The sequence below is a fragment of the Sturnus vulgaris genome, chromosome 12 (assembly GCF_052056855.1).
Source record: "Sturnus vulgaris isolate bStuVul1 chromosome 12, bStuVul1.hap1, whole genome shotgun sequence".
Classification (NCBI taxonomy): Eukaryota; Metazoa; Chordata; class Aves; order Passeriformes; family Sturnidae; genus Sturnus; species Sturnus vulgaris.
The window spans coordinates 5882572-5897508 of NC_142254.1; the positions used below are offsets into that span (position 1 = coordinate 5882572).

Below are 14937 nucleotides of genomic sequence, written 5' to 3' on the forward strand. Positions count from 1 at the left end.
TATTCACAACTAGGAACATAAAAAGAATTTCCTCTTTTCTCAGGCATTCTAGGCCAAGCCTGGACCTTAAAGCACGAAACAAATTTTAAGGAACCAGTCTCCCTCTGAGTAATGTTTCAGTACTAAGTGACAGCCCCAAAACCCTGTGGCTATTACTGGAGTTTCTGTGGTCCTGTGTACCACCCTCCACCCACAGGATTTCTCCCTGTTTATCAAGTCACTGTGAGCCTGCTCTTTAAAACCTCATGAATTTAGGCCAGTTGACATTGGAGTCCTAGGCCCAATTTGTGCCCCACAGTGCAGGGTGGACAAGGAGCAGCTGGGTACAGTCCAGAGGAGAGCAATGACTGATCAGCTCACCCTGAGAGTAAGAATCAAGAATGGAAGAATTGAGGTCAGTTAACAGAAAGAAGGGAAAACTAAGTAGAGATATGATAAGTCTCAGTGTGTATAAAAGAATGGTACAAAGAGGATTTAGACAATCCCTTCTGTACAGGGCCTACAGTTACAGTGAGGAATATTCAGGCTATGTTTTAGGGAAACCTTTGTAGTAACAAAGATACTTCAGCTGTGGAATAAACAGTCTGAGCAAGCATTCTGATGAGCATTGGGATTAAGCCTTGTCCACAGTTGCATGGAGGTCTCCTGGTCATGAACGGAGCACAAAAAAGGGAAAAATATAAGGAAAAATGAAAACAAAAGAAATGAATTCATAACTCTGGGGAAAAGAAAGTATGAGGACTAAAATACATTGAATTCTTTGGCTTGGAGAGATGATTGGGAGACAGTGCAGAGCTTGGACATGTTTACCATGTCTTTTAGACCACATGGACCCAACTTTTAGATTTCTGACTTTTGTCATACATAGGGCAGCCTTTGTTGTAGTATTCCTACAGCACAGGATGTCTGTGTGCACACAGAGCACTTGAAGAACAATACGGTGTCTAGAATATCACAGCTGTTTCTGACTTGAACACAAATATACCCAAAATATAACAGTGTCCCACAGTTAAACTTCCAGCAGGTTTCACTGTTATGTTTAAAAAAATACTCTTTATTTTAAAGGGCTTTATTTCAGAGAGAGAAGATAAAGTAGTTGCATTCTGCTGTTATGTTAAAAAGCCTGTATTGTTTGGAAATGCAGCGTATTTATTTATTTATCTCCATATGTTTCAAGGTAGATGCACATCTATTTTTATTATTTATATGATTTTTAAAGGTATTTGAATGTGAACCATGTTCTCCAGCTGGGTGGTGTGAAGGAGTCGTTACCATATTCCTACCCACAATTGCTACACAAACATTTTTCTGGCTGCTTGCGCAATTTCATCTTGGATACTCAGGTAAGAGCAGAGTAACATTTGCTTTAGCAGAGAAGAAAACGTCTTTATTCAATTTTCGGGAGATCCGTATTATACATGAGATTTCTGCTTCCATCAATGTATTCAATATGCCCTCATCCATCAGTGTAAAATACAAAAAAAATTTCTGTGACAATTAGAATAAGTACCTTGAAAAGTTATTTCTCAATAGAAGGATTAATGAGGCAGGAACTGTGCGTTTGCTTATCCCCTGCTTCATGCAGCTGTTTTCCAAGCTTCTTTGTGCATTCAGGGAACTTCTGAATGGCAATTGTATAAATGTATATTTATGCCAGCTGTCTGCTTTGTTAGGAAGTATTAGGGGTTTTTTGGTTTTCATAGTCACTTGAGTTTATTCAAAGGCAAAATATGCTCTTGATAAAATCAGCTGAAGTCTGAATGTCAAAAAGCAAACTTAGTAACTTAAGCAATGCGGATGAGGAACAGACAGTGAAATGGTGCAGCAATTTCTGTTTAAAAATGAAATATGTTTCTCAGATAATATTTTTGTGTCCTGAATTGTCTCTTGAAGGTATATGACCTTCAGTCTCCTGCAGAGTCCCTGAACAGCTTCCCTGGCTGCACGCTGACGGATGGGAGCTGTGAGACCATGGGATCTTCCTCCTGTGGTATCCATGGGAGGTGCCTTGGGGATTGGGGCTCATTTGCGTGTCACTGTTTGCCAGGCTACCACGGTTATCGATGTGATAAAGGTGAACCCTGTTTTCTGTTTCATTAGTGCTAGGCTGCTACATTTTACAGTACAGAAACTTCAGTTATTTGCAGGTAATGATTGTTGAAGTGATTTTACATTACATTATGTAAAGCCATGTTGCAGTGTAGTTGCCTGGGATCGTTAGTAATTTCTTTCTCAGTACAGGATCATTTATTTAATCCTGAGGGTGTTTGTGCAATGACTGTATAATGACATGGCTGCATGACAAAAATTGTGATAAAAGCATTTTATTTTATTTTATTTTATTACAGTTGTTTGATTTGCATCTGTTTACACTTTCAGAAATATCTAATAACCTAAAAAATACAAGTGTGACAGTACCACTTTATGTGCAGAATTAGAACCATACAACTGGAATTGGAAATTACTGCTCCATTGGTGTCAGGAAGACATTCTGCTGGCTTAAGAAGCTATGCTTAGGAATAGTAGGATCTTTAGCTCTCATGGAGCCAAAGATTGCACCAGAAAGACAATTATAAAAAAACAGGTTGTGAAATTTGATTGTGGTACTTAATACTTGGTCTTCAGTCTCTTGTCTTGGTCAGAGGTGCTGCTCCCTGCTGTCACCCCATGTGAACATTGTAAGGAGGAACATTAGCAGGATCAAGTTGGGTGGGAGAACACCTCTTTGCAGAGGAAAATGAAGGATGAGAGTGACTGGAGAAGCTGTGGAAATAAATACAGGAGCATGTCCCAAAGGACAAATTGTCTCAGAGATCCATGCTGTGCATTGCAATGGTTCCCTTTTGCTTTCAACTCTTACTATGCCATTAAGGGCAATAATAATGTTTCCCTCTCCTCATGAGATGGCTGAAAGGTTTCTGTCCCTTCCAGTGGCCAAGGAGTACAGGTTTGAGGCAGGCAGCCACATCCGTTACCAGCTCCCTGTCAGCGTGTCTGCCCGCAGGACACAGTTCCAGGCCCTGGTGCGCACGCGGCAGCCCGACAGTGTCATCACCACCATGCTGTCCCGGGGCAGGGACGAGCACATCACCCTGCAGGTGAGGACACTCCACACAGACACTGACTTCAGTCCAGAGACAGCTCAGAGAAACACTCAAGTGATGGAAACAGAACAGAAACCTTTCGCTGAGCACCAAGACTCTGGAATTTGTTTTATAGATAGACACATCTGATCCTTTACTTGAGATATTGACCATTCACCTGCAGTATCCCATTGGATTTCGATGCCAGTTGCAGAGAAATACAGGTTCTACACAGAATAGGATGAACAGGAAGTGTACCTGGTGTCCTTTTGAACCATGTGGCCAATTCTACATAGTTCAGACTCTGCCAAGCAGGGTGCCTGTGGCAGATCTAATGATGTCAGGCTCTCAAAGTGACAGCCTTCTCATTTTATACACACCACTGAACAAGTCACCTCTTCAGCCAAGTTGGTTTGAGCTGTCACTGTAGCTGTGACACACCAGGCTCTCGACTATTTGAAGAACCCCATAAATTTGTGCAAGAGAGATCAAGGTAAAATTGCTCCTAAGGTGACTTAGATACCACTGTGAGTATATTACTACCACATTTAGGTTGCCTAGTTCAGTAGCACCTGAAGCGTTTATATATTGCACCTAAACCTAGAGTGTAAACATACCTTAAATTTAAACAAATATTTTAACATTGAAGTTACAGGTCAATACAAAATGCCAGGCAATGACTTTTCTTTTCTTTCTTGCTATTTGTTAATTATCCACAAGGTTGTTCAGGGACTCTTAGTGGTCTCATACAATCTGGGTGATGGAAACTATTCTGTAAGCCTTCCCTCCTACCACATTGATAATGGTGAGTGGCATCACATCACATTGGAGAGAAATGAAAATGAATTTACTCTTCGCCTTTATGAAGGAGGTGGGAAGAGAGAGATTACTAAAGCAGCAGGAATATACAAAGAGATTGTCATTGACCCCAGCAGCTTGGTCCTTGGAAACACCTACCCATTCAATCAAAACAAGAGTTTTCAAGGTAGGAATTCTTGATCTCACTGTTCATAATACAGACCTGTAAAATTAAAGGCATATTGCAGGAAACTTTCTTGTTTATATAGAGCCCAAAGTACACAGATTTCCTGCATGACACTTTGCAACAGGGACAGATAAGCTGTTCTGACCAGGAGAAGGTACAGCAGGGAATTGCATGCACATACACTTGCCTACTGGACCTGGAATATGATGGTAGCCTCTTGCCTTGGCTGCAGAGAGTTTGTCCCTGGAGATCCAGAAGCTTCTCCCAGATGGACTGGGCATGGCTCCCTGCCTTGGATAGACAGAGCTGGTTCAGTGCATGGTTCTATCCAGTCTGTTTGGCAGCTCTCCTTCCCTCCCAAACACATCTGTTCCTATGCTAAAAGGAATTTTTATATGTGCATTGCATATCACCCACCAAATCCTGGTTTGTTATCACGGTATTACTGGATTTTACACTCAGTCAAAGCATTAACTAAAATTAGAAATGATTTATTGAATTAGAGCTAAAAATGTGAATTTTTAGCAACTGTGGATAAGGTCACAGTGTCTGCTAAAAGCAAATCAGTTTCCAGGCTGGAAATTGAGTAGTAAAGAACTGGAAGTTTGAAATATTCATGGCAGTTCTTTACTCTGAGCTCAGCTGGAAGTTTGGCCTTTGCCTAAACCCACAGTGTAAGTAAAGCAAATCAGCACAGCTTTTACTGCCAAGGAACATTATCACTGCTGGTTAAGCCTGCCTGGTGTCTATAGGTCACCTCTCTCCCATGCCCTTCACCTCTTTAACCAGGCCCTAGTAAATCCATTCAAACCAAGTTGGTCATCTTTTCACCATGCAAAAGTACTTCAGTGAGTAATACAAAAGTGCCTGGAGAGAAATTAAATAGAGTAATAATTTACAACATAAGTGTATCACAAATTATTTAGAAAAATATTGTTTTCTATTGCTTCACTAGAAGTATTGCAATAAATAAAGTTTATGATGTGAATTAGGGAGCATATTTTGAATTTTTTATTTATGGGAGTAATAGTGTTTGTTTTTAAGTAAATAAAGAAGTCAAATGGTTGCATGAATATCATTTTAATTAGGACTATTAATGTTGCTTCTAAGTAGCTGAAACTTTAAAGACTTCAAAGTCATAAAATGTACTTAATTAATCAAAGTATGTTTTCATGCTGAGGCAACTTGTGCATACAAAGTTAATGTCACAACATCTTCAGTACAAATTTTCTATCCCTGATAGAAGACTCTCACAATTATTTGTGGTTTGCTCTTCATACTATAAAGGTAAGGTAAGCCACAAGCTACAATTTAAAATTGGCAAAACACAATTTTTACTGGTACATTGAAGAATAGAACAAGTTATCTACATGTAACAGATTCTTCACAATATTTGAACTTTCCTATGAAAATCACAGTGGAGGGATACTGACTACTGTAGGCAAATAGAAGCCCTGTCATGGTTTAACTCCATCCAGCCTCCAGCCCTTCAAAACGTCTCGTTCACTCCCTACCAGCAAGATCAGGGAGAGAATCAGAAGGGTAAAAGCTGGAAAACTCCTGTGTTGAGCTAAAGACAGTTTAATAGGGAAGGCAAAAGCCATGCACACAGGCACAGCAAAACATGGAATGAATTCCCTGCTTCCCACGGGCAGGCAGGTGTTCAATTATGTCCAGGAGAGCAGGGCCCCATCCCATGGAATGGTTATCTGGGATGACAAACACCTTCTCTCCAAACATCTCCCCTCCCTCCTTCTTCTCCTCACTGCATATCCTGAGCATGATATCCCTTGGGTCAGCTGGGGTCACCTGTCCTGGCTGTGTCCCTTCCAAGCCTCCCAGGCAGCCCCAGCCCCCTCCCCAGCATGGCCCTGCAAAAAGCAGGAAAGCTCTGCTCAGCTATGACAGAAACATCTCCATGTGATCAACCCTGTGTTCAGCACAGATCCAAAACACAGCCCCACACCTGCCCCTGGAAGGAGAATTAAGTCTGCCTCACCAAAACCAGAACAAGGCCTGCAAGCAGCACTTGATTATTGTGGAAAACACTGGGAATCTTGATCTAAAACTTTAGCAAATTCGGTCAAAAAATGAAGGACAATGCTATGAAAATTTATGTGAATTCAGTCCTGGATTTAATCTTTGATAGCCTGTGTCCTTTATTAAGCATAAACTGCCAAATCTTACAGCTGCTTCAAATGATTCTGGCTGAATGGTTTTTAAAACTGTCTCTGTGCCTTGCTGTAGGTTGTATGAAGGATGTCAGATTTAACAACTACAGAATCCCTCTGGACACTCATGGGAAGGAGCTCGTGTCAGTATTGAGTGCCCAAGGCATCAAAGAAGGCTGTTCTTCGGAGGCCTGCAGGAATAACCCTTGCAACCAGGAATTTATTTGTATTGATTTGTGGATGATGCATGAATGCAGGTAAATGGTGGAAATAGAAGCACAACACCCTTCAGAATGAGGTGGGAAGGGGTGGATGTTGAAGTGTGCAGCTTGAAGGCTGGCACTGGCAATCTCATCAAATCCCTGGAACCACAGTGGCACACAAAGCTGGACACCTGCACAGGGGGCAGATTACTGTGTCCTTCGAGACACTACCCCCGCTGATGTAAATCAGCCTGGCTCCAGGGATTCTGGAGCAAGTTCAGCTGCCCTGTCTAATGGAAAATATTTAAAGAGCAGCATCAAATCCAGAATGCTTGTAAACCCTGGAAATAGGACAGGTGGGTGTGTGAGCTGGAATGGCACAGTTCCCTGGCTGTGCTGTGAAGCTTATGCTGTGTCAATGCTTTATGCTTTTTAACTGTGTGCCCCAGGCTGTCACCTCTGTTCCCTCCCAGGCTCCTCCAGCTGCTTTAGGAACATTATTGAGCTCGGATTCTTGTGTTTGTGGCTGGGGTCAGGACAACACTAATTCCTGTTGCTTGTGGTGTGCAAACGAACACTTTACTTACACTTTAATGTTTGCACACATTCCTGACTGCCATTGTCCACACAAATGGAGTTCTCTAACCCTGGAAACTCAAAGAACATAGCTCAGCTTGTCCTGCCTAGCCAGAACTGCACATGCCAACCCAGCTGGTTCTCACAATGATAATCTTGCAGAAGGCAGTGGAACTTCCTGAGTTTTGAAAGCCCCAGACATGAAGTTGTGGAGCTCATGCTATGGCTGCCTCACGAAAGGCTACGACCTGCCATGATTTCACATAACTTACTCCCAGTAGCTGCTTTGGAAGCCGTGCCAAAAGTGTCACCAAAGTGTGTTTTAAAATCTTCAGTGCTGCCTGTCACGGCTGCTGTGTCCCAGTCTAACGGTGCCATTCTGCCCTGGTGTGTGCAGCTGCCCCGCAGGACACATGATCCTGGAGAACGCCTCGGGCCGGCAGTGCGTGTACACGGCGTGCGCCGAGCAGCCCTGCAACTACGGCACCTGCGTGGCCCTGTCCCCCAGCACCTTCCAGTGCCACTGCCCCGACGGCTACAGCGGGCGCCACTGCGAGATCACCCTGGCCATCTTCCACAAGGACACGGGCCTGAGCTTCACCTCCCTCTTCGCCATCTGCGTCTGCTTCCTGGCACTCCTAGGTAGCTACGGCAACTACGTCTTGTATTACCTGTGGTGAGCACACGTGTCCACCTGTCCCGAGCAACCATCGCCTCATCTCCTGCCGAAAACAACTGAGGGAGACTCAACTCTGCCTTCGTTCCTTTGCCGTGCTCCCATCACTGATTTCTCATCCCTCTGTGCTTCCATCGCTAAGTGAATCAACATTTGTGAGCTATGGAAGGTCTCTGCAGTTTTGTTTTCTTCACATTTTCACGTCATTGCTGAGGAGCTGTTCAGATGCATAATTGGAAGCAAATGCAATTGAACAGCAAGCGTGGAGATTGCTACCAGATAAGCATTGTTTAAAATACTGCTGAGCATGAAACAGATTTTTCAGTCTAGGAGAAACTTCCTGTCTGATAGGAATACACCGGTCAGGCAGGAGCAGACTTTGCATCTTGTCAGTTGTGTCCCAGCTCAACTGATTTTGTCTTCCTCAGCCTTTTTCAGGCTTAGGCATTGGATCTTGAAGAGGAAAACCAGAAGGATCTTATAAGTGAGGAAGGATCACATCTTGGAGTCTTGTTTATTCAAATGTCATGGAATTTTGTCTGAGTAAAGACACAGGATTTTTCTCCTGGCTGTTAGTGTTAATGCAGTTTCGTTCAGAAGTTGTAGTAAGAGTATGGAAATACCATGATTCTCCCCAACTCTGCTAGGTACTATGTTTGCCATGCAAATATGAGTAACAAATCCGCGGGAAGCTAAGTGGTACCACAGCTCTTGGAATTCCAGATAGCTGAGGTTTATGTTAGAGGAGTGCAGGGCATGACTTCTGTGTACCTCAGTTTCAGTCCCAAGGTCATTCAGATTCTGCTCCACGAAACTGCTGCCATGTAGATATTCTGTAAGAGATTCCAGTTTCTTTAATTCACTGCACTGGTAATTTATGGTATTCAATGCTTTGAGGTCCTACTCTGAGCTTTTATTGATTTTTATAGAGTTGATAGTATGGTGATACACAAGTTTCTATTTATAGAATGTTCAGTATGTGATGTTGAAGCTTGTCAGTTGTGTAAATACACTTCAGCATTTAAGAAAAAATTTTAAATTAATGAATGCGAAGGCAAAATGTGCCTGATTCTTGTGTTCTAGTAAACCATCTAAAAGTAATTTCCTCTTCTGTCTTGTGTTTTGTGTTTCATTTGTGTGTAATTGTGTCTGTTACTGTCAACATGTTATTACTTCTTTGTCCCCCTCTGTAATGCATTTTCTGTGACAAAGTTCAACTCCACACGGGACAGAGGCAGGTCAGAGATGCGACTTGGTCTTTAACCAACTTCGAGTTGGGCTTTAAAGGGTGTTGCAAAATGCTCTTTAAAGGCTTTTCTTCTTCTCTGTTTGATGTTCTGGGCAGTGCAAACCCCAGACATTTGCTGAGAGTGCAGCCGTGCTGGCCCTGCTGTGCTCTGGGGTTTACTGGTGCCTGCATCACGCGTGCTCTGCTCCTGTGTCCCCACAGCTCTGCTCAGCGCCGGCTTCCTCTGGGCTCACTGCAGGACGCGCAAGGCTCTGCACGGAGGCGTTTACCACGGATCTGCTCATCCTGAGGATCTGGAGGACATCAGGGAAAACATCCTCAACTACAATGAAGAAGGGGGTGGGGAGCAAGATGAAGTAAGGTTCACTGTTATGTTACAATTAAGAGGGGACTGATACCTCACCATGCTAAGGAAAATGCATTTTGTGCTTTTTCCTCAGCCTTCATTCTGCTGATTCAGCACTGCAATTGGCAGATGAATTATTTGGAAGGGTCTGTACAGGAGGGTGCATGTTTCCTAAGCAGAGATAAGTGCCTATCCATTTTTAATTTGTCTTAGAGCCAGTGATCCTGAGTGCATGTTGAAAGGAGCCTGTAGGGCAAGTTTAGCAGTAGGGAACAAACAGCTGCTGGGTTTGGTTTCGGGGCTCAGGAGACACTGAGCTTCTCAGGGCTCATTTCTGATGGAGCTGCAAGGGCTTGGAAGAGCCTGGTGTGACTGTTGCTCATGGCCAGGCTTTTCCAGAGACTGCTGCCAACAGCAGGTGTTCACACCTCCCTCGTTGGGAAGGGGAGGTTCTGAATTGGCTCCTCTGAGTCTCTGGGGCATGTGGTGGTTGTGGAAGAACCTTTCTGCATTTTTGTGTTTAGGAGATAAATACACCAGTGAACATAAGCTGTTTATATTGAGAGTAGAGCAGATTATACCCAAAGCAGGTATTCTTAACATTGCTGCTGGCTTTTCTAACGTTCTCACATGTCAGTGAAAGGCAGAGCTTTGAAGGAAAACTGTAGATATTATAAACAAGTACTCTTAGTAGATTATTTACTGACCTATAGATGCTTTCTATGTTTATAAAAGGTAAGAAACTTCATTGCCAACTGCACATTTCATGGATTCAAGGGGTGGTGTGACTCTGCAGAGGTAATAATAGTGGTGCCAGCGTGATGGCCCAAAAAAAGCCAGTGATTTAAAAATATTCTAACTTGTAGAGTATCCTTATTTTCTTGGTGAATTAGTGGGAACGTAATAAACACAGACATTTCCCATGTGATAACATAGACAGCTATAAATCCTGTTTTCCTTAATCAGATTAACTTCCTCTGCAATATTTTGCAATTTTACACCCAGAAGGTCTCTTTGAGGAAATCTACACTTATTGTACGACATGTTTAATTACTTTTGGAGAGTTCTTAAAATACACTCCTTATTTTAAGCAATGGAATCAAATTAGTGACCTGATGATCTCCATCGGAGGAGATCTATTACTACTACTCTGCCTGAAAAAACAGTGCTTGGAGTGAAGCCTTTCTGGGTTCTGTGTACTCTTCCTAAATTATTCAGATTTAACAGTTGCTGGGATTGCAGCTGAAACTTTTTAAGCTAAAACATAGTTGTTTGTCTAGATTTAAAAAGCCAAACTAACCAGCCCCCAAAATACCTAGAATTACGCCTTAGTTGTGTTCTAATGTTACCTCAACAAAAGATCATGAGGCTGCTTGGATAAGAGAGTTTCATTTTTGTAATGTTTGTGGATGGTGGGGCTGTGGGGACAAGAGGTTGTCATATGAAGGAGTTTCCGCATCTGAAATAAATACAATTTTCCCCTAGAGAAACTGGGAGCTCATAAAAATTGCAGGAGGTCAGTGCATTGTTGAGTACACATTGAATTCAACTGACCACCAGATGTTAAAAGCCAGCTCTGGACCCAGAGGCAGGGCTTGAGCTGGGTTTGTGGATGGCCAGACAAGAAGCATTTATTATCAGAAGAAATGCCATTTTAATGAACAATTAGTAGCTGTGAAGGATGCTTTTAATATCACTCAGTTCAGTGAAGGGACGATCCTCAAGTTTGTATTGGAACACACTCTCATTTAACTTGTGTCTGATGAAAAGTTGCTTCATGTCATGGATTCTCCTGGTATCCATGCTCAGAGTGGGGCTGGACTGGGGCTTGCACACATTTAGGACATGCCTAAAGCAGGGATCTGGGCTGCATGTCTTGGTGCTCATCACCAACACTCCTCAGTGTCTGGAGGAATGGGAATAAGCAGCTCCTGTCCCAAACTCCATCCTGTCACTTAGGCAGATTCTTGATTGCAGGTGTGGGGGGTAGGGGATTAAGTTGTTCTCTCTCTCCAGGGGAAATTCAGCAAATCTCACTGAGATTACCTCGGTTAATCTCTTACAACATGGTTATGCACAATGCCACGTGCTGGAGAACTAAAGAAATCTCTTGGGAAGTGCTGATTCCACACCTCTGTCACTGATGGCACCTGTTCCCATGAACAGTATTAGCAATACAAATCATTATTTGTTTGCTTTGATGACTTGTGTCTCCCACCACCTGTCTGCATTCTTCTTTGGCTGTAAGTCAGTCCAGGGACACAGGCTTTGGGTTGTAGGGAGGTGAAGGATACTGGGGGACACGATTTCTTCACTGCAGCTGATTCTGATCAGTGAATGCCGTTAACTGTTGGCATTGGCAGCTTTGTGCCAGAGGTTGTGGCACAATTCCCAGACAGCATTTACTGCGGCCGGGCTGGGAGGGAATTAGTGACTTTTTTGGGAGTAGGTAGTTTTACTTGGCTTTTACAATTGTGCCACTGTCACATTATTAGGCATTACTCCAGAGACTGGTAAAATTTTATCAGAAATCACGGTATATTTTTGTACTACTACTGCAGGAAGATTTCTTTAACGTGCTGTTTGCGAATACTCCTTCTCACCTCTTCTACCACGCTTGTGGGATCAGTGTCCAGTGACGGTAAGACACTTGGATCTGAATTTCAGAACAAAGATTGGGGCATTTCTGTCAGGCTTATTTAGCTTTTGGTATCTAATCAGACTTTGATTGTGACGCTGACTGCAGCAGTGCAGAGTGCCCAGGTGTTCCTCACAGGCTTCCTCAGGCGCATTGCAGGTGGCAGAGTTGGCAGAACACCCAACCCTTGCGGAGTTCACAGCGAACGGAATGACTCGCGATCATTCCTCTTTATTCCCAGCAGAACGTGAACTTTTGGGACCCACGGAATATTAACTGCACGTGCCCGATTTCTCCCTGCAGGACGCGTACGACATGGCAGAGCTGCAGGTGTCGATGCAGGGCAGCCCGGCGTGCTCGGCGCCCCGGAGGAGGGAAGGCGCGGTCCCGCGGCATGGCGCCGTGAGGGCGCGGCCCGGGCCTGCGGGGGGCGCGGCGCTGGGCCGGGCGCTGCCGGCGCTGCTGAGGGAGGCCGAGCGCCGCGCCCCGGCCCCGCCGCAGGACTCGCTGCGCGTCTTCTGCACCGAGGGCACGGGCTCCAGCGCCGGCAGCCTCAGCTCCCTGAGCTCCCTCAGCTCCCTGAGCTCCGCGGGGCCGGGCGGCGGCAGCGCCTGCGAGGACATCCACGAGTGGGGACCCAAGTTCGAGAAGCTGAGGGAGCTGTACTCGCACAGAGAGGCAGGAGATCAGTAGCTCCCCAAGGCTGCTCTTTTCAGTCCTGGAGGCAAAGCTGAGCCACAGTTTTATACTCCTGCTCTTTATTACCCCCACACGGCCTTTTCCCCTCGTTACAACAGGGATTCAGATTCCCACTAAGGAGGCACACTTGGCAGTAAGTTGAAAGATGAGTAGGAGGTAATCTTGGGATATATACTTACTGGGAAGAACAAAGAGAGAATCACATAGCGTCATTCACATACCGTGTTTAGGAAGTATATAAGAAGTATTTTCTATCACTGAAGTAATGCAGGACTCTTGAGGGATCCAGTGCACGCGTTCGGAGGTGTGCTGGAGCTGAGGGAAGCATGCTGGGTGTGCTGTTTCTGGTGCTCTAACACTTAATAGAAGAAAAAAACACTTTGTCTTTTTGTCACGTAAATGAAGTCTGTGGTGTATTATATCCCTGTCGTTCCCCACAGTGGCCCAGGACAGCCCTGCTCACTGAACACAGTGCAGGTGCCAGTCCAGGGGCACAGGTAAAGAAGCAGAAGGATGAACTGGAACTTCAGTTATACTGTGAGGAAATCCCTTTATGCTGTCATACAAAGGCAGAAACTGGATTTAGGCATAACACATGAACCCAGCTGCTTACGACTACATAATTTTCCCAAGGAAAAGGCCAGGTGTTCTGGCTACCTTCCTCAAAGGGGGCTGGTCAGGAATTCTAGTAGCAAACAGCACAGTTCATCACAATCTCTCATTCCTAATGAGCTGCTAAACTGAGCCTAAATCAGCCTGAACTGTGCCGTTTGTATCTACAGCTCTGTCGCCCATGTTTTGTTAAATCTCCTTTGATAGGAGCATTGCAGGATATATCTGGGGACAGAGAAACACAGGAAAAAACTAACAGCAGTAGCAGGGGGTGGAATATTATGCTCTAAATTAATCAGTCTGTTTTTCAAACCATTTAATGTGCAACTACCATGCTGGATTTTTCTTAAACTTGACAGTATTTGGAAGAGAGAAGGTGCCACTAAATTAATTTTTTTTAAATTGAGACCACTTGTACAGATAAATGGAGTACAGTGCAGCAAACCCCAAATCTTAAGCTGTGCTGTTTCTATGTATCATATATAAATTATATCTATTATAATATGTAAACTATATGTAATATGTACATTATATATTATGAGCTAATAGTATGAATATATCCTAGTTTCTAACAATTTATTTCATTAAAACAAAGCATGAAACAATGTATTGTAACAGACATTAAAACTGCTTTGTTCACAGCAGCTTGTTTTGGGAGATCTGGCTTTTATTTTTATACGTCTATTAAAATCCATAAGCAGGTGGCCTGCCTGTCTGCAGGCCAGCTCAGTTTGCATGTTTCCCAAATGAGAAATGTTCACACAGTACCTTGTTCTCACGTGCATTTGTGCCACTCTGGAAAATCTTGAGTGCACCATTCAGCACTGGTTACACACTGCAGGTGGTGGGCATTGTCCTCTGGAAAACCTAAATCCCGTTTTTACTCACACCCAATGGTTTTGGTTCACAGACATTACAGAGTCTGTGATTTTGTAATTTTACTGACACATTTATTTGCCTGGGAGGGAACCCTGACTGAAACATCTTGCAGTGTTCACCAGTCCAGTGTGCCAGCTCCTGTATTCCATCATCTCAGCAGTCACAAGCACGATATGGAAAATTAACTAAATATATATTATGCACAAAACCCTATTCCTTCCTGAAACAGCAATAATTTTGTCTACATACCTTGTGTTCTTCCCAAACCTATGGACATGCTGTTGCTTTGGCTGGTTTTAATTTAATTTAGTCTGTAAGCTCCTTGGGGCCAACACTGTCTTTATTTGCCCATGAAGTGTCTTGCCTATCTCAGGCACTATATAAATAATAAATCAGCCTTCTGTCCCCGGTGTCTCTGCCTTGTTTGTGTTTAAGGATGACTGAAAGGTGGACTCTGTTGAATGATTTCTCTCAGTTTTGATTAGATGCTTCCACAGATATGAGTCACGGGTGCTGTGCTGGCTGAAAAGTTCCTGCTGGTGGGCTTAGGATGCAGTTATCCACCCAAAGAACACTCTGGCATTTCCCCAGGGGAACAAGACCTCGTCCAAGCTCTTCCTCCATCCCTGAGGAACTGGACTGGTCCCTGGGTGACAGTGACAACAAGCACAAGTAGTGCCCAGGAACCCTGTGGGTGACAAACACGGGTCACACAGAGCAGCCAGAGCTGCTGCTGTTCACGTGTCTCAGTGCTGTTCCAAGCGTCGGTGCCCTGCTGCAGCTTCCTGCCCCATTACAGCTGCAGCTTTGCTTTGTGCCC

At 44.0% G+C, this 14937-nt stretch overlaps 1 protein-coding gene across 1 annotated transcript in view; it reads left to right on the plus strand.

Annotated features, from left to right (window-relative positions):
- Nucleotides 1–14527, plus strand: part of LOC106856340 (neural-cadherin-like) — a 60813-nt gene extending 46286 nt beyond the window's left edge. The window contains exons 27-34 of the mRNA XM_088172252.1: nt 1220–1343; nt 1894–2074; nt 2932–3098; nt 3804–4068; nt 6316–6496; nt 7416–7660; nt 9145–9299; nt 12231–14527. Coding sequence (XP_088028378.1) covers nt 1220–1343; nt 1894–2074; nt 2932–3098; nt 3804–4068; nt 6316–6496; nt 7416–7660; nt 9145–9299; nt 12231–12620 — 1708 coding nt within the window. The 3' untranslated portion in view covers nt 12621–14527. The remainder of the gene's footprint in view (nt 1–1219; nt 1344–1893; nt 2075–2931; nt 3099–3803; nt 4069–6315; nt 6497–7415; nt 7661–9144; nt 9300–12230) is intronic.
- The last annotated feature ends 410 nt before the right edge of the window (nt 14528–14937 follow it).